The 27,669-nt window shown below is 40.8% G+C and overlaps 1 protein-coding gene across 9 annotated transcripts; it reads left to right on the top strand.

The window, feature by feature from the left end:
- The first annotated feature begins 169 nt into the window (after nt 1-169).
- On the top strand, nt 170-27,669 carry CDCA2 (cell division cycle associated 2). Of its 9 annotated transcripts, none has more exons than XM_019482448.2 (15): nt 170-269; nt 3,210-3,922; nt 7,817-7,947; nt 9,331-9,484; nt 10,385-10,593; nt 11,720-11,810; nt 12,571-12,809; nt 13,711-13,798; nt 14,450-14,676; nt 15,733-15,811; nt 16,840-16,895; nt 20,558-20,689; nt 21,845-22,028; nt 24,008-25,372; nt 25,677-27,669. In XM_019482448.2, the coding sequence occupies exons 2-14, from the start codon at nt 3,391-3,393 to the stop codon at nt 25,336-25,338; spliced, it is 3,453 nt and encodes a 1,150-aa protein (XP_019337993.2). In that variant the 5' UTR covers nt 170-269; nt 3,210-3,390; the 3' UTR covers nt 25,339-25,372; nt 25,677-27,669. The 9 variants fall into 9 exon arrangements, 8 of the variants coding, with proteins under 8 accessions (XP_019337993.2, XP_019337994.2, XP_014461934.2 ...); XM_019482449.2 differs by lacking the exon at nt 170-269 and adding an exon at nt 293-339; XM_014606448.3 differs by lacking the exon at nt 170-269 and adding an exon at nt 375-476.

A 27,669-nucleotide genomic window follows, 5' to 3' on the forward strand; every position in this document is an offset into this window, starting at 1 on the left:
TCCACGGCGGGGGCGAGGTGTCGATGTGAACCAATCAGAGCGGCTGGAAGGGGAGCCGTTGGAGAACGTCCCTCGGTGCTGGCCAATCGGCAAGAGAGGAAAGCGGGCTATTTACATAAAGGCGGGACTCCAGCGAGACCTGGACCTTCTGATTGGGGGGGAGCTATCACGTGGGTGCTCCCCTGGGTTTCACACGCCCTAGTTTCAAAAATTCGCGCTTCCTCCGCGCTGCTGGGACTCTTCGCGGGCGAGAGTCCTGCGGCCCCGGTGTGAGCCCCGCTGTCCCGTGAGGGGCCGCCTGGCTTCTCCGTGTGGCTTCTCCGCTTCTGGGCTGCGGCGGTGGGCCGGCGGGCGGGCGTGGTGTTGTGGGGGGGCGGGCGCGGCGCGGAAGGACACGCGGTGCTGTGGCAGTTTGAACGCGGGCGGCGGGAGCAGAGCAGCGTTTCTGGCGGCGAAGGGGGCGGCGCGAGGACGGGGTGAGCGCGGGGCGCTGCGGGGGGGCCTCCCGCCCTGGGGCCGGGCCGGGCGACCCCTTTCCTGCGTGGGCCGTGGCCCCGGCCCGAGCCTCTGTCCCGGCGTTGCGGGAATTGGAGCGGTGGGGTCGGGGCGATGGCGGAACCGGGTGCGCGCACCGTAGGCCCGGGGCGGCCGCTCTTGGCCCTGCACGCTTGTCACCGAGCCCATCCGTGAGGTCACTCTGCCGCCACATCCCACCTTTCCCTGCCCACACGCCGGTTGCTTTCACGCTGAGTCTATGGCTTCCCGCCAGAAGCGAGCGGCAGTGATGCGGGCGCGTTGCTTGGTGTTGGCTCGGGTGCGCGGCATGGGCAGCTCTTCTGATCCCTTCTGGAGCCAGGGGGCAGAAAGGCAGTGGATGCATGGGCCGTCATCCCTCGCGGGTTGGGAGTCCTACGCACAAACTCACTCTCCTAAAATGCTACGGAAGTTTTTAGAAATAAACACAAAAAAAGACCCCCACTAATTACCCAAGGGGAAACATGCCTCCAGATGCCCATATTGGAGTTTTCTTTTGGGGTCAGCCATATTGGTCTGGGGCTATATGATACACAGGGGGGTCACCCCCTCCTGTGCTCCACTTGGCTTGAAAAAGGATACTGTGTTACCCAAAAGCTTGCTAGAAACCAGCCCACCTCCAAGGTGGTCTAATAAAAGATAACAGCTGGAACCAAAAGACTATCCTGATACCTGCAGGCAGACAAGATTCCTTAGGTAAATTTGGTATCTTATCAGACCAACTTAAATACTGGATACACTTGTTGCAGGGCTGTTGGTTGTAGCCATGTTGGTCGAAGGACATAGGCAAGGTTCTTTGGGTAAATGTGATATCTTTTATTAGACCAGCTAAATGGGAGGGAAAAGGTCTTGGCAAGCTTTTGGGCACAAACCAGGCATTGGGAGACTGCTGCTGCTGCTGCTATTAGTGTTGCTAAGTCTCCCAAGGAAAAAGAAGCAGGACTGCCTTTAACATCAAGCCCGACCCATTTCAAAGAGAGGGGAGTGGGGGTGCTTGTATAAATTCCATATTTTTTCAGTAGTTCTAGTTTTGCTGCATATAATATTAAGTTACACATTTAGCAGCACTGGCAAGCAGCAGCAGTGCCAACCTCTTCCTGGAGGGGAGGTTGTGATAGTGTATCCCCCCCCCCCTCCAGTTCCTTCCTAGCACCACCCCTGGTAGGGTATGTAGGCAGCAGATCGCGGCTCTGGATCACGCTAACACTGCTTCAAGGAGCCGGGGCAGAGCCATGATCCGCTGCCTGCACACCCTTGCTTGGGGCATGCAGGCTGCAGATCATGGCTCTGCCTCGCTTCCAGACCATGGTGTCACTGCCACAAGATCCCAGCCCAGCTGCAGAGCAGCTCCGGGCCCTGCCGCATGCCCTGCCAGGGCTGTTGGGGCTGGTCTCCATGGAAACCCTGGCCACATGCTATCTAAGTGTGGCTGTTGCTGGGGTCTGCATGGAAAGTGGCCCCAGCCACACTGGCAGGAGCTACTGGGAAACACTGGCTGGATCCACCACTTTACCCACTCCTGAACTATAACTAACCAAAATAAGTGACCTCCAAATAAAACACACCCAAAAAAACCGCAAACCAACTCAAAAAATTTAAAGCAACTTTAAAAAAAAAAAAAAAGCTGAATTCTGCTTATTATACACTGGCAACCTTGGCTGTTATATTTGTTCTCCAAGGTTGAAAAGAAGCTAAATGATAAGTCTGTGAAAATGCAAATAAATGGAAGTTTGGAAGACAACAGGTAGAGATAGGAGGGGGGAAGCAAGGGAAATGTGTGCAGGAATGCAAGTGGTCAGCTAGAGGCAGGTTACCTGAGGTATCAGATGTCAGGCAGGTACCCAGCTGTTTGTAGGTGAGAGTACAGGAAGTGTTATGTCAGACAAAGCCAGTGGTGCATCTTATCTGTACTCTGGAAATTGCTGGTACCAAATGCCTGAAAGGAAAATTAAATACATATGTAATTGGTCCAAGAAAAGCTATCACCCTAAGAAATCCTAGCCTTTGGAAAGAATAATGGAACATCTGGAATTAATACAGGTTGCAATGAGTGCAGCAGCAGTGCTGCTGGTTGAGAATAAGTGGATCTTGGGTCACTGGGAGCCTTCTGTAAAAGCAAGCCACTAATTCTGGTGGCAAAATGTGTACATGAGTCAGTTCTTAGTATCTACGTGCTGAAAATTTTGTTTCCAGTTATGTTTCAGTTTTTAATAGAATGTGAAAGTTACATGTCCTATATCAAAATAAACGTGTATTATATTAAGGGTAGATCATTGCACTAAATTAGGCTTCAGCACTCCACTGTGATATGTATTTAGTTTTATATAATTTATTTTTAACCAAGGAAACTAAGTGCAAAATATGTTGGTTGTGGTCTTAAATTCGCAAAAGTAAGGTCCCAGAGTAATGACACTCCCATCACAGAGCTGTGATTGCTCTAGTAAAATATTAAAATTACTGCCATGTGACATTTATGCAAATTACGTTGTACAGAGTACAAGGGGTAAGATTTAAGATTGGTTCCAAAGAACATAGCCTGTAATAATCCTGATTTATGACTTGGAAATTTCTGCCATCATGTCGTATGGGCATGGATTTTTTTGTTATAACGATACACAAATTTTGTAGTACTACATGCATATAATATAGTTAATGCTGCATTTTTCCTTCAACAGGAAGGCCAGCCACGTTTTTTAATAAAATCTTGCAACATCTGCCTGTATTAGCAGTTCAGAATCATCTATTACAAAAACCATTGCTATTACCAGTGGTTCCTTTCTTACTGGTAAGGAGCCATGATTGTAAGAAGACAAGGCTGATTCTATTTTTCTGGACGCTTGCAACACAGCAGTGACAATGCGTAGATCATTTAGCCAAATGTTAAATGCTGTCTGGGAAGACAAAGAAAATATAAGCGAACTTAATGAAGAAGATGGAGAGGCCTGTTCCATGGCTGTTTCAAATCAAGAGAAGATTGGTACAGTGGATGTATCAAAAGCCACAAAACTTTCTGAAATGCAAAATGTAAGCACCAAGAGTCAGAAGAAGTTTGTGCAGAAAGCCAGTATGATAAGTGACACATATGTACTAAGAGAATCAGACCAGAGGAGCAACAATAATAGCTATCAACTTATTGGAAATCTTTCTGATTCACTAAAAGGAAATCAGTCTGTTGAACCCACCATTCCCTGCATGACACTGAGCAAATGGGATAGTCCTTCAAAAAGTGGACCTACCTCTGTGGGTAATGCAAACTATCTGACACTTACCGAAGTAAATACTATTTCTGGACCATCAGAAAAACGAACGCAAAAACCTGTTGATTTTGCGACTGTAACAGTAGCTGACTTCAACATTACTCCTGAGTCTTTTACTAAACAATCTACAGGTAAGGGTTAAGGTAGGGAAAAAATTCACATTTCAAAATATTGTGCTTCATATGCAAGTGAGAACACATCTGGTGTGTTGCATAATTTACACTCCTTAAATATTTAATAGTAGACATGTTTTGCTCCCCAGCATATTTCAGGGCGTTTGGGATAACTCTGTAGTGAAATGCTCTTAAGGTGGATAGGAATCCAGGAGGTAAAAATTTAAATTAGAAATCTGATTTGAAATCTGAGGTTCATAATGTATGATTAAATCTGTGTGGTTTAAAAACAGTTATGAAAATCCAAGATTGCTGGGTCAGCTGGGAGTACAGTTAAAATTGGCAACAGAATTGGCTTCCAAAAGGCCCAGGAAATGAAACATTTGGAAGGTGCCTTAAGGAAATGATATGCTTGTTCCTTTTAAAAGAACCCATTTAGTGTTCATGAAATGGAAAGGGTAATCTAATTGACAGATGTCAGATGTCACCCATAATGCAAATATACTGACTGTGTAAAAACATGCAAAAAGTTTTGCTGCCTGTTGTGAATTGTCTTTTTCTGATGCATAGATGTCAAAGAGAAATGGCCAGAAACTGTCCAAAGTTCATATATTGGCGTATAGAGGATTTCCTATTAAATTTAGGATTTCTTGTGTGGCGCGAGAGGACTCTTGAATTCTTATTCTTGTGCTCTCACATTCGCTGAACACTGCTTTGGGATGAACTGGTGAAAAGTAGGCTTGGAGATCACTTTCTTCCAAATACTTGGGGATTACAGAGATGGGGGAAGAAGACTTTGGTGGGGGGAGTGGGGCAAGGTGAGAGAGACCTAACTGGGTGTTTACTACAGGCCACTGGACCAAGGGGAGGAGCTTAATCTGGAGTTCTCTCAAGAACTGACAGAGGCCGCGTGTGCAAGGGACTTGGTTGTCATGGACGACTTCAATTACCCGAACATAGATTGGAAGGAACACTTGGCTAGGTCGGATCAATCATGTAGCTTCTTAACTGTAACGAGGAGCTTTTTCTGACCCAGGAAGTGCAAGGGCCAACCAGAGGTTCGGCTCTCCTAGACTTGGTCTTGGCCAAAGGAGATGATCTGGTGTGTAGCTTGAACATTGAGGGTAGCCTGGGCAACACCGACTTTGAGCTCATCAGGTTGACTGTCTGCCGTAAGGATGACAAATCAACTAGCAGGATTGAAGTCCTGGACTTCAAAAATGCTGACTTCAACAGGCTCAGGGCATTAACAGGGGAGGCGAGGCGGGACTAGGTTACAGAAGGCGAATGGGGTGCATGAAGAGTGGTCATTCCTCAAGGACACAATCCTTGAAGCACAAAAGAACACCATTCCCATGAAGAGGAAAGGTAGCAGAAGGGCTGGCGAGCCCTCCTGGCTCAATAGGGACATCACGGTCTTCTTGAAAAAGAAAAAAAGAGGCGTAGGCACAGCAGAAGCTGGGACGGTCCTCAAGGAGGACTCTGCAACAGTGGTCTGCACTTGTAAGGAAATGAATAGGAAAGCTAAGGTGGCAACTGAGTTTAAGTTAGCCAAGGGAGTCAAGGACAATAGTAAGTATTTCTTTAGGTATGTAAGGAGCAGATGGAAAACGAATGGAAGCATGGGGCCCCTGCTTACCACCTCAAGACAGCTGGTAATGGACACTCAGGAAAACACTGAACTCCTGAATGCCCACTTTGCTTTAGTATTTCACTGGACCAAGGGGAAAAACAAGCAAGATAAAGGATCACAGGGGGCATGGTGGGAATGATAGCCTTCCCATTGTGGATGCTGAGCTGGTGTGTAACCAGTTAGAAAAGATAGACATTTATAAGTCAGCAGGATCAGATGGACTTCACCTGACAGTGCTGATGGAGCTGGCTGAGGTCATCGCGGAGTCCCTGGCAAAACACTTTCAGAAATTGTGGTACACGGGAGATCCCTGAGAATTGGAAGAGGGCCAACATTTTGCCCCTCTTCAAGAAGGGGAAGAGGGAGGACCCAGGAAACTATAGGCCAATCAGCCTAACCTCCATCTCAGGGAAAATCCTGGAAAAACTCATTAAAGAATTTATGTTCAATATGCTCATTGAGGGTAGGATTCTGAATGACAGCCAGCATGACTTTGCTCTTAGGTCTTGTCTTATCAATCTCATCTACAAACAGGTGTCTCACCACCTGGACACGGGAGAGAAGGTCGACATTATATACCTAGACTTCCAAAGGCTTTTGATCTAGTATCACACGATATCCTTGTGGGAAAATTGTGGGCTTAACAGTTTAGTGGGTGGAAAACAGGCTGCATGGTAGGACCCAGAGAGGTCTCTTAAACAGATCTGTGTCATCGTGGTGCAAAGTGGCCAGTGGTGTCCCTCAGGGGTCTGTGCTTGGACCGGTGCTTTTCAACATCTTTATCAATTATTTGGATGTGGGGGTGAAAAGCTCACTGGTCAAATTTGTGGACGACACCAAGTTATGAGGGAGCGTGGTCATGCCAGAAGATAGGTTGCAGATACAGGTGGACCTGGACAGGCTGGAGAGCTGGGTGGACTGGAACCAGATGAAGTTCAACACTGAAGTGTAAGGTGATCCATCTGGGGGTAAACAATTCCCAACATACATACAGGCTCAATGGCGACAATTTGACTTACACCATGACCGAAAGGGACCTGGGGGAAGTGATCAACCATCGCATGAACATGAGCCAGCAGTGTGATGCTGTGGCCAGCAGGGCAAACAATACACTGGCATGTATTAATCGTTGCATCTCATGTAAAACTAAGTAAGTGATACTCCTGCTGTACACAGCACTGATAAGACCACAGCTGGAGTACTGCATCCACTTTTGGGTACCACACTTCAACAAGAAAAACTTGAGACGGTCCAGAGAAGAGCCACTTGTATGATCAGGGACTTGCAAGACAAACTATACGTGGAGAGGCTGAGGGACTTGGGCCTCTTCAGCCTACGGAAGAGAAGGCTGAGAGGGGACTTGGTAATGGCTTACCGCTACATCAGGGTTATACGTCAAGAACCTGGTGAACAGGTTCACCAGGGCACTCCTGGAGAAGACCAGGAGCAATGGATAGAAACTCCTGGAAGGCTGCTTCAGACTTAATACCAGGAAAAACTCCTTCACAGTCAGGGTGTCCAGACTGGAATAAACTCCCTCCACAGTCACCTACCCTGGAAATCTTCAAAAGGAGACTGGACACTCACTTCACTGGGGTCACTTGAACTCAGTTGTCTTTTTCTGCCTAGTGCAGGGGGACTGGACCTGATGATCTACAGGGTCCCCTCCAGCCCCTAACAATCTATGAATATATGAATCTAAGACACCCTGGCACGATCCCCTTTGTGTCCCACCTGCTCCCCAGAGTTTTGAGAGTGTCTAGTGGAATTTCTTTTTGATACTGAAATGCTCAGAGTAAGCTTTGATTTTTGTCTTGGTTTTTAAATCCTTTGGAGGAGTGGAGGGAGAAGTACGTTCATGCTGCTCTGGATAAGGACTTCCAAAGGCTGACCAATGCTTCAATTTGAGTTGTTTGTTTTAATTTTTCTGAAGGCCTTGGTTTCTCCTCATTTTTGCCATGGTGGCATTGTTGCATTGTTTCTATAAAGACAGGAAGCTTTTCATATTTTGAAAATGCATAGCCTTTACTCTCTAGCACAGAACTCTTACAGGGTTTTTCTTGCCTTTGAGAGTTCAAGGACAGTTTCTGTAAATTAGGTAATTAACTGCTGAGATATCAAATGTTTAAAGAAAATGCTTCAAATACTGCACCTGGGTAGCACTTCAAATGGGACTCATTGTTTTGAGAAACGACTTCCTAGTTTTTCTGAAGGCTTCCCAGGTGTTCTGACCCCTGATATTTCATTGCAATATTTGCATTGCATTTTGTTCATTTCAGGGCAAGCCAAATCTTCATTAAAATTCAGGCGTCGGTCTACCATTGGAGTACGGGGTTCCCCTGAAAATAATACCCTTATTCGATACCTTGCTGAGCAAAAGAGAAACAGACAAGAAGATCATCTTAAGCAGGTGACAATCTTTTGCAGAACTCTTATATGGTTGGTGCGGGAAAGCAAAGGATCTGACACAACTTAGGTGACTGATGATGACCAGTCAGAACACTTGGTGGAAGTGATATCTTTTATTAGACCGACTAGATGATGATGACCAGCTCATTTTCATAGTTGAAAACTTTTCAGTTACTATGTAGTATCAAGCACTACAATAATGTTTTTCACCCTTGAAAACTTACTGTAAAAGAGTATGAAGGGAAAGCAGCCTTTAAAAATTGCTAACCTTCTCTCCTTTCTCTCCATGTTGTATGACATTCCTCCTCCTCTTCAGCCAGTGTTATCAAGGTATTTCCTGTATAGCGGGGCTTTTAAATCTTAAAATGTTTGGATTTTCTTAAGTATAGCTTTAACAGTGACTTTCCTGGGCTTTTAATTTGCTTTTCACGTAATCAAAAAGTATTAAGAGAGTTCAGGTTACAGAAAGGACTGACACAGATGCAAATTTTGTTACAGAGCACAGTTTTAACTCCTGAACTAAGGTTTTTTTTTGTTTTGTTTTGTTTTGTTTTTACACATTTCAGGAAAATGATCTTTAACATCTTGTCTTCCAAAATTTTACAGCCTTTTCACATGTACAGTAAAAAAAATCAAATTCCTATTTGAAGTATGAAGCAAAACTCAAATTTAACCAATAGTTAGGAACAATGTTTAAATAATTGTGTGTGTAGTTTTGTTAATGTCCTGCGGTAACACTTCAAGTCATAGTTGGCTTGTTTTTCCATGGGTTTACTTGCATGCTTTTATATCACAAAGTGGCCATGTGCATCATAAAGTTATGGTCATATCTTTACTGCATATATCAGAGCTCATGTACACATTAAAAAAAATTAAAAACCTAGATCCGGTGTTTGCTTCACTGGACTAGTCCATCTACTATGCTATCAACATCAGTCTAAGTGTTCATGTGCTTATTTTCCTCTTCTGAGGTATAACTGGATGTTAATTTCTTACAGGAAGATAAATATGATCGCTTTAGAGGGTTTTCCTTAAATATCAGTACAGCATGAAGTAATCTGAAATACAGATAGATACTGTTGCTTGTGTGATATAGTTTGCATAAATATGGGGGGAGGTGCTAACCCTTTGGAACTGCAGATTGTAGAAAAATGACTTCAGATAGCATTGCATTTTATAGCAGTTGTATATTGTGTGTGGTGAATCTCATTTTTTATATTCTCTATTGGTAAACTTGGACTAGTAACCAAATGAAACAAGCCACTTTAAAACGTGCTTATTTGCTTTTTAATTTTGCTCTTGTGTTAGTGAACAAATCCTGAAGACAAAGTGAGTAAGTTTTATATTTAAACAGCATAAAAAGATGCTTTTTAATATGTTTTAGCAGGGCAGCCCTTTTGATCGTCAGCATGTTGGCTCTTTAAAGGACAGAATACATACTTTCCAATCAGCTTTTCAATCCGTGCAAGAAGATGAAGGGAAAGATTGCTTATCTGGGCTCTTGCAGGAGGAGAGAGAGTCCCAGACAGTGTGCCACTGTAAGTAAGATAAATCTATAAGTAGAAATGTGATCATTGTTATTCATAGATGCTAGAGTCAGAAGGGACAACTTATGAAGCTCTAATAGTTAATCTAGCATGGAGGTGTCTGTCCATTTTAAGTGTCAATATTGTGGTGTCTAACTTTTTTCACTTCTTGGTAAACCCTGAGTTGTGACATTGCAAAGAGTCCTGAAGATAAGTGAATGCTCCAGTGTGTTTATCTCTTGTTTCAGTAACTAGCCTAAGAGCCTTACTTTGTAAAGCTTTCTATGTATAGTCTACTCTGCTTGTATAGATACCAGATAATTGCATAAGCCCCAATTCATTGCTTGTTGTTACAATTGAAACAACCTGATTTAGTGCATAGCATCTTTGTAATGTAGTTGTACCCTGGTTAATGGTGAAGGGGAAGCAGATCTGAAAAGGCTTCTATTAGAAGCCTTGAGAAGTGATGAGAGACAGCAGCTGTGAAGCTAAAGAGCTCCAGTATTTTTCACCAGTTTTCATAGCAGTCCTGAAAATGATGGGAGCTAGTTCAAGGTTGTTAATACTATAGCCCACACACAGCTGTGTATGGAAAGAGCATTATTTACCTGAAGTACAGGTAAGCTCACAGTCTGGTAACTGCATAGCCTTCTTCAGTCCCAAGGCTAAGCACTTAAATAATGTGATATTGAGGATGGTTTATGCTCAGTACTACTCAGAATGTATGCCAAACTGTTAGGTTTCTTGTTTGTAATTCTTCATTGAACACGCTTGCTTTTATTGTTTGCCTCTTTAATAATGAATTAATAGATTATGAGACTAATTTTTAAAGTTTCACATTATGCAGTGAAGGGGAATGGATGATGACCTACATGGAAAATCACAATTAAAAATAATTATTTATTAATGCAGCTCAGGACAAATCGCCTTTTCTGAAACGGAATGAATGGGCTCAATTGAATGGAGAGTTAACATCTGAGTGCAAGAAAATTGCTTACAAGGAAAGTTTGAAACAAGATTTATGTAATAGTGATAAAACTTTTCTTGGTATCCAGAGATGCAGTATTGTCTCTCCACCCGTAGAAGCATCTGTCACTGTAACTACTGCTACTATATCTACGGTATGTTTGCCTGCATGGCTATATCTTTAAGAGCGGAAATAGTGAATACAGGTGACCCTTGCCATTCTCAGGGGATATGTTCTCATGATCCGTGCGAAGGGCGAAATCTGTGAATAGCGGCAAATAAGTCCGGGGGGCAGGGGTGGGTATGGCTCCAGCAGGAGCCTGGCAGCAGCAAGCGCAGAGCTCTGGAGGAGCTCCTGTAAGTGTATAAAGTGTATTTCAAATGCAAGTTTGGCATTCGCGAATATTTGAAACCGCAAATGCGGAACCCGCAAATAGCAGGGGTTTCCTGTATATCTTTTCAGGTGTCCCATCTTTGTGTGTTTATTACTGGAACCTTAAGGAGATGGTGCAAGCAACTTGTACCAAAATAACCAGCTCTATGAAGTTTGGCAAGAAACTTCACTAAGTTAGTGGGTGTTTCATCTCCCTAATTATGAAAGTTTATTTCCTCTATTTTTTAATCCCATCTAGCATACAACTCTTACTTATCTGTATAATTGTTTAATATTCTATAATTAGAGGTTATGAATTCATAAGGAGTGATAAGAGAAATAAGAAAATTTAGAATTCTAATAGAAGGAATATAATCTGACTTCTTAATGTGTTTGTATGCTTAAAGAAAAAAATATATACAGTGGTTGCCCTAAAAAGTTTTGCCAGCAGTTACAACACTGTAGTGTCTTTACAGTCTTTTCTTACATGGAATAAAAGTAGCATATTTGATCTTGTTCTAACAATCCTAAAAACGAATTGAAAAGCGGTTACGCATTGTTCCTCTTCTTTTGTTTCTTCCTGATATGTGGAGGCCTACTTCAGTGTGTCTGCTTTAAAATTCCTGCTTGTCTGTCTTGTTTTTGATTGAGGATTAAGACCTGAGTATTTGAGGGGTACAAGGATGTTTACTCAAACAATTTAAAACTTGACTTTTTTGGTTTGATTACCATTTAACTTAAGGTATTGGAAAGCACTTGGAAGAAAGTTTTGTAAAAGATTCAATTTTTTCTCTTCACTTCAGGATTGAGTGCACTCCTGCTCTCAAAAATAGTACATATTAATAGTTTTACTATGTTATTGTGCCATATATTTGTGTATGTGAAAAGTACATACATTTCATTTCTAGGAAACTGCTTATGCACCACCAAATATTACTGAATCTGCATGTTTATCGTTGAAAGCTATTCCATCCGGAAACATCTTAAAGATAGTGCAAGGTAAAGGATTCATCATTACTGTTGCCAATTCTTTATTAGAAGCTTAAAACTGAAGTTTTCTTACAGATATTGCATTTGCATTTCGCAAACAATGATACATTAACTTGAAGATCTGCTAATGATCTAAAAATCTTAGATTATAACAAGTAGTATAACATCACAATTTTATATTGTAAATTATAAGGTAAATTTCAAAACTCCTTAATTTTTATAACACATTGTTATTTTCCTTCATTGATGATTTGAACTCTTGGAGTTACCTTAATGAGTTAATTCAAGTGTACTCACCTAGTGCACTCCTGGAATGTTGAGTTCAATAAACACTGTTTTGAAATGTGTTGAATGTAGTATTATATAAGACTTCAAACCAGGATGTTAGGCTTTAAGAAAAATTAAATTATTATTTAGAAACTCTTACAATTTATATGGAATACTGAATTTTAATAACTGTGAATTTTTTTTATCCCGCATCTACCATTTCTTTATAAAAGACCATAGTGGAAATGGTGACATAATCTTAAAACTAAAATAATTTCAAAATGGCAGGAATACTATTTTTAGCATAAATAAACCCATATTTCAGGTAGTATGAGTGAAATGGTATCTCTCATATATTGCATCTCTAATTAAGACCACATATCTGATTTGATATATTCAGCCTCAGTTGTTACAACATAGGCATGCTGCCGTTGTTGGGGTGGTTTTTTAATTTTACTTTTGAAGTCCTTTAATCTTTCCGTCTCTTGACTTGCTTTAAAAGAGGACTTCAGTTCTGGGGGTAGCAGTGAAAATTTTAGAAGCAATACTACATTGCAGCTAAGAGGGAAGAGAGTTAAATTTGCAGAAGAATTGAGCCTGCAGATATTTGATAAAACAATGTCACCAGTTACACCTCTGCAAAAGGGCAACATATCAACAATTGAGCAGTCACAAAGTGGCTCCAGCCTTCGGTCGGTCCTGAAGAAAACACCAATAAAGCACCTGATGGAAAGTGTGAAGGTTAGTGCACTGATGAGTTGCTTAAAATAAATCTGACATGTCATTGAATCCCTGTTGCATGTACTATGTAGCAATTTAAACATGGTTCAATTTTTAAGAAATATAATAAAAAGTATAAAGCACTGAAGCCAGTTAGGACTCACGTTAGTGAGTTCTTGTTGGGGGTGTGGTCCGTGTGCAATATATTCATGTCACAGGTTGAGCCTTGATGGTTTAGAATGTATTAAGACAGAAGTGGGCAAAATACGGCCTGCGGGTTGGATCCAGCCCACAGAGGGATTTTGTCTAGCCTGCAACAGGTGCCTCAGTTTCGCCTGGCCCAGACACTGCCTGGCCTATAGCACATCCCACTACCCCTGGGTGCACAGCGGGGCTGGGATGGCTCTGCAGCTGGACTGCCTTTCTAGACAGCCTAGGTGGTGACGTATCTTTCCGGGTGCAGCTGACTCCAGCCCCATGATACTGTTGGGGACCCAGGTGCACAGCCCCAACCCTGGCCTGCTCTGCGCTCGCTCTGGACCTGGCCCAGTGGAACGAACCGGCTCTGAACCAGCTGGAACCTGTGCACACAGCCTCACCCCCACTCTGTGCCTGCTCCAGACTGAGGAGCAGCAGCAGTGGGGGCCAGGCAGAAGCTGCTGTTTGTAAAGAGGAAAAGCAGCCCTCCCCTTCACTGCCAGGTCCTTCTTGCTGCAGCTGCCTGGAACTTGTACCTAGGCTGCCCAAATAATTGCCCACTCCTGTGTTAAGAGGATTTTTTGTGTGTCTTCACTGTTTCTCAAAACGCGAATAGGAATATCCAATGCTCAGTTGTCAATTACTAAAAATTATTTCAAGGAAGAGATTCATATTACTTTTAACTATATTTTGTCTTAATGAAAAAATGGTTTAATTTTAATAGGAGAACTTAAGCAGCTGTACAGGTGAGAAGGGAACTGTGTCTCCCTTAGCATCCAGTCCCTCAACAAGCTGTGAAGCATTGCAGACAGGTCAGAAATTGTTAAATGTTTTCCAAAGTGGCTTATTGTTTCCCATTTATCTAGGAATACAGTCAAGGTGAATTGATACTTCTGTTATTAGTAAACACAGCCTTGCAGAATCTGACAAAAAATATACATGTGAGCTAACTGTAAAGCAGTGTAGGAGTGACTTCATCGTTTGTGAACTAGGAAGAAAAACTGACCAAGAACAGGGTCAAACTTACTATATGTAAAATGCCATTAAATGCTGTAAGTGAACAGTTAGGAGAGGAATATTATGTATTTTACCCTTTGTTTTCAGTGTCCTTTGCACTTCTAATAGCAAAGGTACATATTTTGTTGGAAATGTAACTTTTCAAGTTGACGTTGCTAAAACGATATTTGTCTTTAAAATGTGAGACAATATATGAATGCTGACTGTTTAACATCTGGAAATATACCTGTGGCATTAAACTTGGAAAATATTTCTCTTTTCTTTAACACTCTTAATAAATGTTTTTGAGAGCCCTTCTGAAAATTTGTGTCAACTCCATTGGAATTTCCTAACTTAAAGCAATTGCCTGTTGAAGCCCTTAAATGAAACATAAGATTTATAGAGTAAATTATGGTTTTTACTTCTTTTTGGATTTGCTATGTAATTAATATTATTTGTTATCATAGACCAAACTGAGCTGGACAGCTCTGAAAAGCCAGCAAAGAGGAAGAAGGTCACTTTTGGGAGAGATTTAAGCCCAGAAATATTTGATGAAACCTTACCAGCAAATACTCCATTGCGAAGAGGGGCAATGCCAGCCAGCCAGTTGGGATCGCAGAGCAGTAGTCCTCCTAGAGCAGTGGGTACTATCAAAGAACCACTATCCCAACCAAATTTTGATGATTCTGATGATGTGAGTTTAAATGATTAAATCAGCTTCTTAAAGTCTCTACAATATGCCTATTCCTATCTCTACGATATGCCTATTCCAATATGCCTCTATATCTATTCTGCTTAGTTCAGTTTTTTAATTTTTTTTTTTCACTTTTGAAATCTGAAAAAGTTAGTATCCTCTGATGGTTACACTCCTGAATTGTTATCCTTTTGGAATTTTAAACACTGTCCTCACCTTCAACATCCTTCATTAGTGGGAAAGAATTCTGTTAGAATATTATCAGTGCATAATATTTTTACTTTTATTTTTTTAACAATTTAAATAGATTTTGTAGTGTGTTTCTACACACAAACACATACATCTAACAACTACACAAGTCAACCTGGACTATGTACATATCTCATAAGCAATATAATAAGGTGAAAAGAGAAAAAATAAAAGGAGGGAAGAGGGAGAGAGAGAGAAGAAAAGACCAGTATGCAAGGAGCAATAATTTAGTTACCAAATATTCTAAAAAATCTTCCCAAATTACAGCAAACTTTTTGAAGCAGTTAGGGCTGCTAAACATGACTCTCTCCATGGACACCAGCTGTGCCATCTCACTGTACCAGATTTTGACCTTTGGAGATGTTCCACTTTTCCAATTCAGTAATGCAATCCTGCATGTCACTAATAAGATCTGCTATAGGAGTGCAATCTGGGAAGGATTCAGTTTGAAATCCTTAGGGATATATATGCCCAAGAACACACACATTTGCCAAAGGTATCAATGCTGTGTTCAAAACCACATTAATGCTAGTTATAATTTCTTCCCAAAAAAGAATTAATGGGGCATGATCAAAACATGTGAGCAAGCATCGCCTGCATTGCATCACATCCCCACCACATTTATTGATAGTATAATTAATTTTTTAAGTTTCAAGGGAGCCCAGTACAGATGAAAAATTATCTTTTGTTGTAAGCACTGTGTTTCTTTATGTCCTAAATGTAACTGTTAGCAAGGTTAGTTCAATACAGTCAGAAACCTGCTAATTTAAATTAACTTTACGTATTATTTTACTGTTTTTAATCTAGGAATATGTTAAGCCTCCTCAAGAGCTGATAAAGAATTTTTCCATGACAGACACTTCTTTACACGCTAAGGATGTGGAAGGTAATTTACAATTGTTACTTGTGTGGGGTTTTTTTTTACTCTGTATTTGAACAAAATCTCTGTGTCTTTTTTGAGAATTTAGGGAAAGGGTGACAGTTGGTTACATTCTATATTGAAACATGTTTCAGTGTGGCTTTTTAGGGAAAAAAAAAGTCCTTATGTCCTCATAAAATGATTTTCCAGTTGTATTATTTTTTCACTAGGTTTTAGGTCAACTTAGCATCGTAGACGAAATCTCAGGATTTGTCCATGAATGTGTACAAGGTCTAAATTAAACTTCAGCTTACTTTTGTTTGTATTTATATGTACTGTTAACAACAGTGCTGAGCTTAAGATGTTAATGTGAACTCAGTGCATGAAAGATACTCCATGATGTGATGGAGTAGCTTTTGGTACTACTTTCTGCCTAAAAGGTGTGTTGCCTCTGTCACTGAAAGTACATTTGTCAGAGTGCTAACTTGCTAACTTTCCTGAATCAGTGAAAGCTCTGACACTGACTTAAAAGGGTGTAGGATCAATCCCACAAGGTTTAGAGATGAGCATAAGAGATCACATCAAACTGGTGGAATTTTGTTATATCATCAGTTTCATCCCAGCTGCACTGAGATCAGATACAGACAGTTTTGTGTTGCATCTGAACTTCTACTAATTCTGCAGTCCTTTCAATGGGGTTTTTATACTGCTTACTTAAAAAACAAAATTAAACAGTAAAAATATACCTTTCAAAATAACTTTTATCAAAATGATAAATGTCTTCCTGCTGTCACTTTTTACCTTCCAAAGCTTTCAGTTTTTTCTCCTAAAATATCTCCTATTTTTATATTTCATTTAATCACCACCATATGTAGTTAACTAATTTTTTTAAAGGGCAGCACACTATATATACAAAACAAAGAAAAATGAAAGACCGTGCAAACCATTTATAGGGAATGCAGTGTGTAGACAGAATTGATGGATAATCCACCTATTCCCTAAAAACGTAAACCTGTAGCTTAATCAAGACTATTATCTTTGTATTTTAATAACAGAGACTGACACCAAAATCTCTTGTAAAAGACCAACTAGATCCTGCACTAAAGGAAAGGTAAATATATTTTATTTGATACCACTTCCTTTCATTATTCTTATAAAAGATATTGAAGACTTTTTTTCATTAACAGTTTTTCTCAGAGAACCCCTATTTAAAAAGTATACTTTTGCATATATAAATATGCCTTTACTTAGTGTAATTATTTTATCAGACAGCTTGTATGTTTTAACAAAATTGTTAGGGTTGGGTATTTGACCGGTCAAATAAAGTTTGTTCAATTGACCAGTCAAATACCAGTCAAAAATTGTAAAAAAAAATAAAATAAAATAAAAAATTGCCAATACAGTCAAATAATACACAGGAAAAGCATAAATTTTCCATTAAGAAATGTGTCAAAAACAGTAAAAAATCATTTTTCTGTCAAGATAAATGGAAAAATATTCACTCCCCATAAAATTACTATAAACTTCAACTGGACAAAAAATAGGCAGTCAGTTGGCTGCTTGTTTGACAATATTTGACTGGTCAGTTGACTGGCTTGCCAACCCTAAAAATTGTTCTTCCATTTTTATAACATCTCTGACATGATATTAATAAGTTCAAAACATTTTCTGAATCAGAACATAACTCAAATATGTGTTCATAAGCTGTTTCATGAGAGATTCCTTTTGATAATTTTAACAATAAATATTATGATTTATGACAGCACTATTCCTTTGGTCATTGATGTTAATATTTGCCATTTTCCCTCCCACTCAATCCTGGCATAATTACAAGGAGTATTCCCCTGCATATAGCTCCAACTACTTGGTACATCACCCACCTGAGAAAATATGGAATTACAGAGAAAGATTTCATAGATTTCATAGATTTCATAGACATTAGGGCTGGAAGGGACCTCGGAAGATCATCGAGTCCAGCCCCCCGCCCAAAGGGCAGGACGTCAGCTGGGGTCATAGGATCCCAGCAAGATAAGCATCCAGTTTCATCTTGAAGGTGTTCAATGAAGGCGCTTGAACGACCTCCGGTGGCAGGCTGTTCCAGACCTTGGGGGCTCGGACAGTAAAGAAATTCTTCCTTATGTCCAGCCTGAAACGATCTTGTAGTAGTTTGTGACCATTCGTCCTTGTCATCCCTTGGGGCGCTCTGGTGAACAAACGTTCCCCTAGATACTGGTGGTTACCCCTGATAAACTTATAGGTGGCCATCAGATCATCCCTGAGCCTGCGCTTTTCCAGGCTAAAGAGCCCCAGGTCTCTCAGCCTGTCATCGTAGGGTCTGCTTCCCTGACCTCTGATCATGCGCGTGGCTCTTCTCTGGACTCTCTCAAGCTTCTCCACATCCTTTTTGAATTGTGGAGCCCAAAACTGGACGCAGTACTCCAGCTGCAGCCTCACTAAGCCCAAGTACAGGGGGAGAATGACGTCCCGGGATTTGCTTGAGAAGCATCTATGGATGCAAGCCAGCGTTTTGGTCGCTTTACTAGCCGCAGCATCGCATTGCAGGCTCATGTTCATCTTGTGGTCAATGATGACCCACAAGTCTCTTTCTTCCATAGTGCTAACCAACATAGCACTGCCGAGCCTGTAAGGATGCTGCGGGTTTTTTTTCCCAAGGTGGAGAACCTTGCATTTATCGGCGTTGAACACCATCAGATTCTCATCCGCCCACTTGCTGAGCCTGTCCAGGTCAGCCTGGATCATCCGCCTGTCTTCTGGTGTGGATGCTTTGCCCCAAAGCTTGGTGTCATCGGCGAACTTGGCCAGTCCGCTTCTGACTCCAGTGTCCACATCATTAATGAAGATGTTGAACAGTATGGGTCCAAGGACAGAGCCCTGGGGGACCCCACTGGTCACAGGACACCACGATGAGTGACTTCCATCAATTACTACCCTCTGGGTCCGACCCCGGAGCCAATTTTCCAGCCAGTGGATCGTGGGGGACCCAAGGCGACAATTGGCCAGTTTCTCCAAGAGACGATCATGGGACACCAGATCGAAGGCTTTTTTGAAGTCAAGATATATGACATCAATCTCATCTCCCTTGTCCAGGTGATAGGTCACCTGGTCGTAGAAGGAAATGAGATTGGTCAAGCAAGACCTACCCGCAACAAACCCGTGCTGGCTGTCCCTTAAGATGTTGGCGTCGGCCAGTCCATTAAGGATGGCCTCCTTAATAAACTTTTCTAAGATCTTCCCCGGGATAGAAGTCAGGCTGATGGGCCTATAGTTAGCCAGATCCACTTTCCTCCCTTTCTTGAAGATAGGCACCACGTTGGCCTTCTTCCAGTCTTCGGGCACTACACCAGAGCGCCAAGAGTTTTCAAAGATCCGCGCTAGAGGCTGGGCTATGATGCTCGCCAGCTCCTTGAGTACCCTGGGGTGAAGATTGTCAGGGCCGGCTGACTGGAAGGTATCCAGCTTCTCAAGATGTTCCTTCACAAAGTCAGCATTAATGGAGGGCAGGGGATCACCCTCACCCGGACTTCCCGGCCCTGTAGCGGGCACGGGCGTCCCATGGGGCTGATGAAAGACTGACGCAAAGTACCTATTTAATAGGTTGGCTTTTTCCTGGGCGTCAGTTGTCAGTTGCCCCATCTGGTTCAGCAGGGGTCCAACGTTGCCCCTGCTTTTCCTCCGGCTCCCCACATATCTGAAAAAGGACTTTTTATTGTCCTTGATGCTCAAAGCTAGCTGGAGTTCAGTTGCAGCCTTGGCTTTCCTGGTCTGCTCCCTACAGGACCGGACCAGTGCAGAATAATCCTCCTTGGAGGTGACTCCCATCCTCCATCCTTTGTAGGCCTTTCTTTTTAGCCTCAGGAGGTCTGCTAGGTCCCTGGAGAGCCAGGGGGGCTGCTGTGCCCTCTTGCTGCCTTTCCTCCGAGATGGAATAGACTTAGTTTGTGCATTGAGGATCACTCCCTTGAGGAGCAACCACTCTTCTTGAACTCCCCTCTCCCTGTGGTCACAGTCCCTTAGGGCCTCACTGACAAGCCTCCTGAGCTTGTCAAAGTCGGCTTTCCTGAAGTCAAGGACTTGCGTGTTGCTGACTGACTTGCCAGCTTTTCGGCGGATGGTGAAGGTGATCAGCTCGTGGTCGCTGTCACCCAGCTTCCCATCGATCACTAGGTCGCCGACTAGGTCCTCCCCAGTAGCCAGCACCAGGTCGAGCAGCACTTTGCCTCTCGTGGGCCCATAGACTTCTTGAGTCAGGTAGAGGTCATCCATGCACGAGAGGAAGCTCTGCGACCGTTCAGATTTTGCTGAGCGATCCTCCCACGAGATGTCTGGGTAATTGAAGTCACCCATGACGACCATGGTCCTGGAGCAAGCTGCCTCAGCCAGTTCCTGGGCAAACTCCTGGTCTAGCTCAGGACTTTGGGTGGGAGGTCTGTAATAGACTCCCACCATTGTGTCCCCTGTGCCGTGTTCCCCACGGAAAGAACTGCTTATTCCCATGTTCCCCCCCCTTCCCTTATTCCCGTGTTCCCCCCCCCCTTTTTTTTTTTGTTTAAAAATACATTACTAAAGATGGATATATTTCTGGGTACAAAAGAAGCAGACTTGGTAAATCTTTTCTCACCGCTGTAATACTTAAGCTTTCATGACTTGGTTTATCAATTAGGAAACATGAAGCATTACCTTTGGGGGATATTATCATTTCTGGTTCATGTTGTGTCCTTCTTGAAAACAATTAAAACTGATGTTCTTTAACAGTATATCAACATTTCAGAAGAGACGGATTTTAGCATCTTTACAGGCAAAAGAACCAAGAAAACTAAAGACACTAAAAACCCACGAAACTGCAAAGGTCAAGGTTCAAATACTTCTGCCTCCAGAAAGACACTGGTAAGTGATACTCCACTATACGTTTGTAAATATGTCACAAGATATTTCTTAACTACACCACCATATGTCAACCTGTGGGCTGTGACCCAAAAGTGGGCTGCAAGAATATATGAAAGGGTTGAGAACAAACTTTAAAAATCGATCAGCAAACTTAAAAATGGATTCTTCTTTAAAAGATAAAAACATGGAAAAGAATTCCAGTCTACAAGGGGCTGCTTGGGGGTCTCTGCTGCCCCACACACCCACCCCCTTCCCTACATGCTGGAGGTTGGGCACAGGAGGCAGCAGGTCAGGAGTGAGGGGCACTGGCTCAGGACTGGCCATTGGTTTTTACAAATGGGTCCTAGTACAAAAAAGTTTGAGAACCACTATCCTAGACAACTGCAATAAGTTTTTCTCTTTCATGGATATGTATGATTATTGGCTATGTTCATTGTAAATGTTTGTTTTTTGAGGAGAAATTGCTTTTATGCCATTGCTAGTATGCTCTTATCTGTTTCCTTGCTTTCTTGGGTTCATTCTTTTAAGCCCCTGTTCTTTAACATAGCTTTTTGTGAAGGGGCGCTTCGAAGGCTTTATAAGCTGCCGCCTTCTCCACATCTGTCTGTCTCTCTCAAGACTTGACATAGGGGAAGATATCTCTTAGTTTTAAGTCAGAAAGAACCTTATACAAAGCCCCCACAATGACTGTATGCAGCAGTAATTAATAGATTTTTCTGTTTGCATACTGCTTCTTTAAAATATTGCATAAGAGTATGATTTTGTAAGAATCAAGTGAGCAATTTGAAAGGGAAGCAACTGGACATTTTTTTAACTAGAATGGTACAAATAAATGGTAGGCACAAGTCTGTACTGCTTACTGTGGAAGTGTGTGTATATGCTTTAACTTGCCATTTCAACAGTTTGACTTGGCTTGAACTTGCAGATTAATTCTAGATCATGTAAGTTTGAGATGAAACTTACTTTGTAAGAATAACCGAGCCAATAGAGCTAGTTATTATTTTAACTGTAGAGAGATACTTATATCTAACTGATTGTTCTAATATTAACCATAGAGAAATAACATTCTAATAAGCTATGTAATATTTTACTTGAAAAATATAAATGGGGCTTATTCAGGCATGTATCCTGTGGGGTTTTTTTAACTCTCTCCAGAAAGTAAAAGATCCAGGTTCTGGGAAAAGAAGAAGAAGAAGAAAGGTACAGAAATCCTTATATGGGGAGAGAGAAATTGCTTCCAAGAAGCCTCTCTTAAGTCCAATTCCAGAGATTCTGGAGGTGATCTCTTCTTCATCATCATCTCCAAAAACACCACAGGCAAATACTGTACTCTTTTCAGGTAATATAGTAACTCTTTGTCCCTTCAATTTTTTCCCAAAATAAGTGAGAGAATAGTAAAATAGTAAAAACCTGTCCAGGCTTTGAGTGTACATGAAAAATTTAACAAACCTCCAATCCTTTTCTTCTGATGGGAAGGGGGTCACTGGGAAGGAAAAAGAAAAGATTGTAATAGCAGAATAGATTCCTTGGAGCATTAGTGCTTAGAATCCCAAACTGGATAAAACTGAACTCTCATACTGCCCTTATGTGTATTTAAAATCGATGTTATTACAAGAAGAGTCAAATACATTGAGTTGTCAGGTAAATTAGAAAATTCTAACAGTGTGCTCACTGTTCTAAATTTTCAGTTTCTCTGTATGGGTTTGGACAGTCCCTTAGCTCTTTGTTATTTTGAGGTTTTTAACTTAACACTTTAAAAGCAAGTTGAATTCTACCTATATAAATGAGTTCATACAATTGAGCCTAGTGCTAATAAAGGATGGATGCTCCTTATTCTATCATTTTAGAGTAAAAAATTAACTTTCCCTGCAACATAACTCAATACAATAGATCAATTTTAAATCTTCATGTTGGTAAGCACCAAGATGCCCAAATGATATTACATTATTTATTAAACTAATCTTTTTTACTTTGTGAAAGACAAACTTGTAAGAAACCTCAGTTTTGTTCACAGCAGCTTAATTTGGACAGCACGGAAACTATGTTCCTCTGCATCTTAACCTTAACTCCTTTGTTGTAACACTAATTAAACTCTACAGTATACATACAATATCATCTTCTGCAGGAGAGGACAAAAAAATTCTAATTTATTGCGAGATGTCTTCCCAGGATTTTTTAATCTTGTGATCCATGTTGTGTGTCATAGTTAAGAACATTACTTTGTACAAATCATGGTTGCTACTCCCTTCTAAAGCTGCAGTTGCCAGCCTGCAATCAGGGAAATATGCACTGTCATATCTTAAAGAAGAATTGTGTGTATTCACGTAATGTGACTTTATGTATAAAAGGTGGGACTTAAATACTGTTAAAAAATACTTGCATACTTGAAATTGACATTTGTACCTAAATGCCAGGTGATGTCTGGCACAGTATAAAATAGTATGGTTCCTGCTTTCAGGGAAATAATTTCTCAAATATGCAAATCAAACAGATGTATGCTGGATGGTGGGGGGAAAATGTTTATTTTAGTGCTGTAAAATATTGATGCTTAGAAAAAAGATTGTTAGAATTTTTCTAAGTATATAATTATATTCGATTGAAACGATTTGGAAATATTTAGTGTTGGTTCTGAGGGATTTGAAAGAAGTAAAAGTTTATCATTTGACATACTAAGACAGGGAGGAAGTTTCAGGCACGTGTCACAGAAGGAAGAAGAGGTGAGAGACTGTATGAAGGGAACAAATAGGGGTAGCTGTCCAGAAACTTACTCAGATTGCTAAAATTAATGCTGCTTGGCATATAGAATATTATATGTATTTGATATTCAGAGACTGACTTTGTGACTAGAATGCAATATTAACTTAGCTATAAGCACTTCCAGTTAGCCTGTTTTTTATGAGGGTGTTCGAACAATATAGAAGGCATGTTGTTTGCCTGTAGACTGTTTGCAATAGTTGCTCTTGATAAATGTGATGTGTTGGTTTGATTGAACCCAGACCACACACTTTAAGAGTCTCTGTACAATTTTTAACCCCCCCTACCCTTCAACCAAAAGAAACCCCAACCACCTGTGGGATAGTCTTACCTGAAAGACAGATTTTGGGCATGTGACCAGCTCCCAATTGCTTTGTTGATAGCCATCCATAATATCTTTTGAAACTGCTGTTTAAAATGATTGTTGTTTAAGTGGCATGCAGTAAAGATTTGATTTATTTGTAATAAACTCACTTCTTGAAATTTTATATTTTAGGCATTTTTCTTATTCAAGCAGTTCTCTGTGTGTTCCATCTGTAAATTGTTAACTTTATCCTGTTTTAGATGATCCTGAAAACAGTTGTGACCACATAGAATCTGTAAATGAAGCTATGAAACGGAGAAAAACGGTGGGAAGGCGTAGAAGGAAAAATGTGTCTATAACAAACAAATGTCCAGACTCTAAAGAACTTGTTGAAGCCAGCAGCTCCTCTGACACAGAGACTCAGTCATTAGACTGTAATCTTTTTTCTGTTTCAAGCAATCATACTGAGGTGGACAGTGTGAGTGAAAACACGGAAGCAGAAAATAAGCCGGAGTCACCCTTTATGTTACTAGATCAGAAAGAGAGTACTATTTGTGAAGGTAATTGGATCAGTGAAGAAGGCAATAAGTCCACCTGTGAGTGGTGTGAATCCAGTGTTACAAGAAGGCATGTTTTACCTGTTGTTAAAAAATCATATTCTCCTTTGAAACTACCAAATACTAATATTCAAGAAGGGAAACATATTTCTCTATTTGGTAAACCTGATAATACCCAGCAAGAGGAAGATACTGTATGTGCACAGCCCGAGAAAGAACAAGATGGTTTACTAGGAAATAAATGTGTACTGGAAAGTGAAAATCCTTCAAATAACTCAGAAACTCTAGCTCTTTCAGTACCTGTAAACATCCAGGACATGGACGTAAAGAAAGATATTAAAAAAATGGAATGTCTCACTGAAGAATCTGGAAGACAGATTGATATCAATAATGTTAATTTTAAAAGGTTTCCAAAAAGAGGCAAAAGAAGCACAGTGTATCTTCCTGGAGTTGCGAACTTGGATTTTGAAACAACTGGAAAAAATCTGTCTGGTTCCTCTTCCAATATGCAGGAAGTTTTATCTACATCCCATGTAGAAAGTAACTCTGAAACGTTTAATGATCTACACAAGGCTATAGAAGAGTCTTTCAGGAGGATAAGTGAAACTTGTGATGAAAACAGAAGTGTGAGGCGCAGTATGAGATTACATAAAGATGCTGAACATGAGGGACTTGCCTGGATTCATATACCTAATAAACTTGACAAGACCTCTTCTCTGTCAGTTTCTGCTTGCAAAACCAGGAGGGCATCCTCTGTATCCATGCTTAAAGAATCTGAGAACGTTCACCAAAGTCAAGAAAACTGGAATCAATATTCAGCACCAGGGAAGGAAAACCATGAGTATGTTCCTCTTGCTGGAGGTGCTCACAAAATGAGGAGGAGGAGGAGCATGTGTGTATCCACTCTTCTAGAAACTAGAAAAGTATCTCAAACCCAGAAAAAGAGAAGGGCAAGCCTTGTAAGCAGAAATGACAAGAGCCACCAGAAGAATTCTGAAGGAGAAAAAGCTGTAGAGAACCAGATGACCACCTAACTGAATAATTACTATCCATTTTTTAAAGAAAAAGGTCAGTATTTTAATGTAGATTTTCTTTAGCTGCCAATTAGTTGTGTCTTTAGAAGTGGCATTTAGAAATTAAGAGGCAACGATTTTTTTGTGGATGATACTTTTTGTTTGACCACCTGTGCAGTTGGAAGGGACATAAACAACTTTTTCAGTACCACTGTACCCTTCCCCAGGTCCCTGAGGGGAAAAAAACCCAGGTACAGCAGAGCTAAATTTCTTGTGTTGTTTTTTGTTTACATATCAAATTTTGCACAAGCCTCTTTTCCGTCTGTTGTTTATCTCTGCTGTGTCTGCTTCTTTCTCAGAGACCTGAGGAAGGCTAAAGTGGTACTCGAGAGCTCATCTATGTCCTTCCCAACTATCCAGTTACTCCAGTGAAAACTGTCACTCACAGAAATCCTTGCCTTGGTTTCTTCCTGGACCATGATGGCTATGACATCACCCCAACACTAGGATTTAGAAATTGGATGTTCCTAATTTTGATGCCACAATAAAGATTTTTTTTTAATAAGCATTCATTTTTCCTGTTAATTTGCCAAACACTTTAAGGTATGTTTTCCTTTTGCTCGGACATGTGGGGAAATAAAACTTCAAGGAAAAATGGTTTGGTTGTGAGGGTACATGTGGAATTGTCAGGCATGACAGACAATCGAGACTGAAATTTTAACTCCTTGATGCTAGGAATTAAATCTCAGAGTAAGCATGTCCCTTTTGTAGCACAATTAGTACTTCCCACAAAGTAGTGATTAAATCCTGCCTATGTTACAACAAAACAAAACAAAAAGCTGGTCAAGGATATAAGCATTTTCAGTAAACTAAGAAAGATGTGCTCCTACCTACTGTAGAAAGGAATGCTGTAGGAATTGGTGATATTCCAAGATACAGCAACAGAGCAAAATGTAAAACCTATTAAAGAAGAGTACCCCTCATGAAATAATGGACTGCTTGGCTCTAGATGGAAGATTTCTTTAAAGAACAGTACAAAGTGAACTCAGGTTTGCTTTCAGGTTTCAGGATACTTTATACCTTTTAATGCTTTCTCCAACTTGGACAAATATTCTACACCTAAGGGAAGTATTTTGGTAGGGTTGGTTGCTTTTTTGAAGTTTACATTTCAGATATATTTTTGTTGCCCTGGGTTTTTTTATGAGGAAGGAAGATATTAAAGCTGAATATACTCATGATTGTGAACCACAGCAGTATTTTTTGCCCTTGAAACTGTGATTGCTGGATAAAGATGTGTTTTATGGGCAGTCTTGGCACACATACCCCACTTATTAAGGCATAGTCAGCATCTGAAGTTTCCCATTCCCCTGCTGCGTATGGAGAAATGCCAGCAAGTGCACATGTGGCTCTTAGCTGTTGCAGGAAAAGAGAAACAAAGTTGATGGGTCAAAAATAACAATCTTTATTGACAAGTTATGTTTAGGTAAGTGCGAGTGCATAGTAATCCATTCTTGCTTGTGGAGCTTTTGACAGGACAGGAGTCGAGCCTAATTCCATATTATTTCTGAAGACTAGTCACACTAGGTAAAAACTGAGATTGTCTTGACCAGTTCTTAAAGTATACCCTTCTAGTTGTAATTGTATAATTGGTATTTCCCCTGTGTGAATTTCTGCTTTGTAGATCAATTTTATAAATAATTGCTTTTGAAATCCATGTTAATTTTTTTCCAGATTTCAAAAACATCCTAACAAATTTGAAATCCTCTACAAATAACATAATAGAAGAAAGCTCCTGCTGGGGGGCCAATACTTCCCCTGTTCTGTAGAGACTTTGAGTTACCTTCTCGGCACCAGCAGGTCTGGAGCTCCCACTGCTAAGCGCTACGTGTATTTCACATTAGTATTAGTTTCTTAGAATTTCCATTTTTTGAGGAAGGGTTTCTTTAATGAGCATGTTTTAATCTGTACCGTATCAAATGGGAATGTTTTTAAGGTTAAACCATTTAGAAATGGTTGTGCAAGTGCCTGACAAAATGAAGTACCATTTAATTGAATGGTGGCTATTTTACTTTTCAATATATGTATACTTTAACAGAGTGTGTAATATACAGTAGCTAACACCATCTTCCTGTTTACTTGCTTCTAGTTTTCACTGTGGAATGCAAAATGATGGATATGGTCTACTAAAAAGACTCAGTATTGTTTTCTTATTTTACCTGTTCTGTTTCAACACTAGTGAAGTGAAAGGTGTCAGCTTTAAAACTGTTTCCGACTGTTGAAAACTATCTCCGCTGTAAACTTGCCCTACCACTTTATGTGAACTGGAATAAAATTTCTATGCATTTGAACTTA

Source organism: Alligator mississippiensis, chromosome 7 (genome assembly GCF_030867095.1).
Source record: "Alligator mississippiensis isolate rAllMis1 chromosome 7, rAllMis1, whole genome shotgun sequence".
NCBI classification, from domain to species: domain Eukaryota; kingdom Metazoa; phylum Chordata; order Crocodylia; family Alligatoridae; genus Alligator; species Alligator mississippiensis.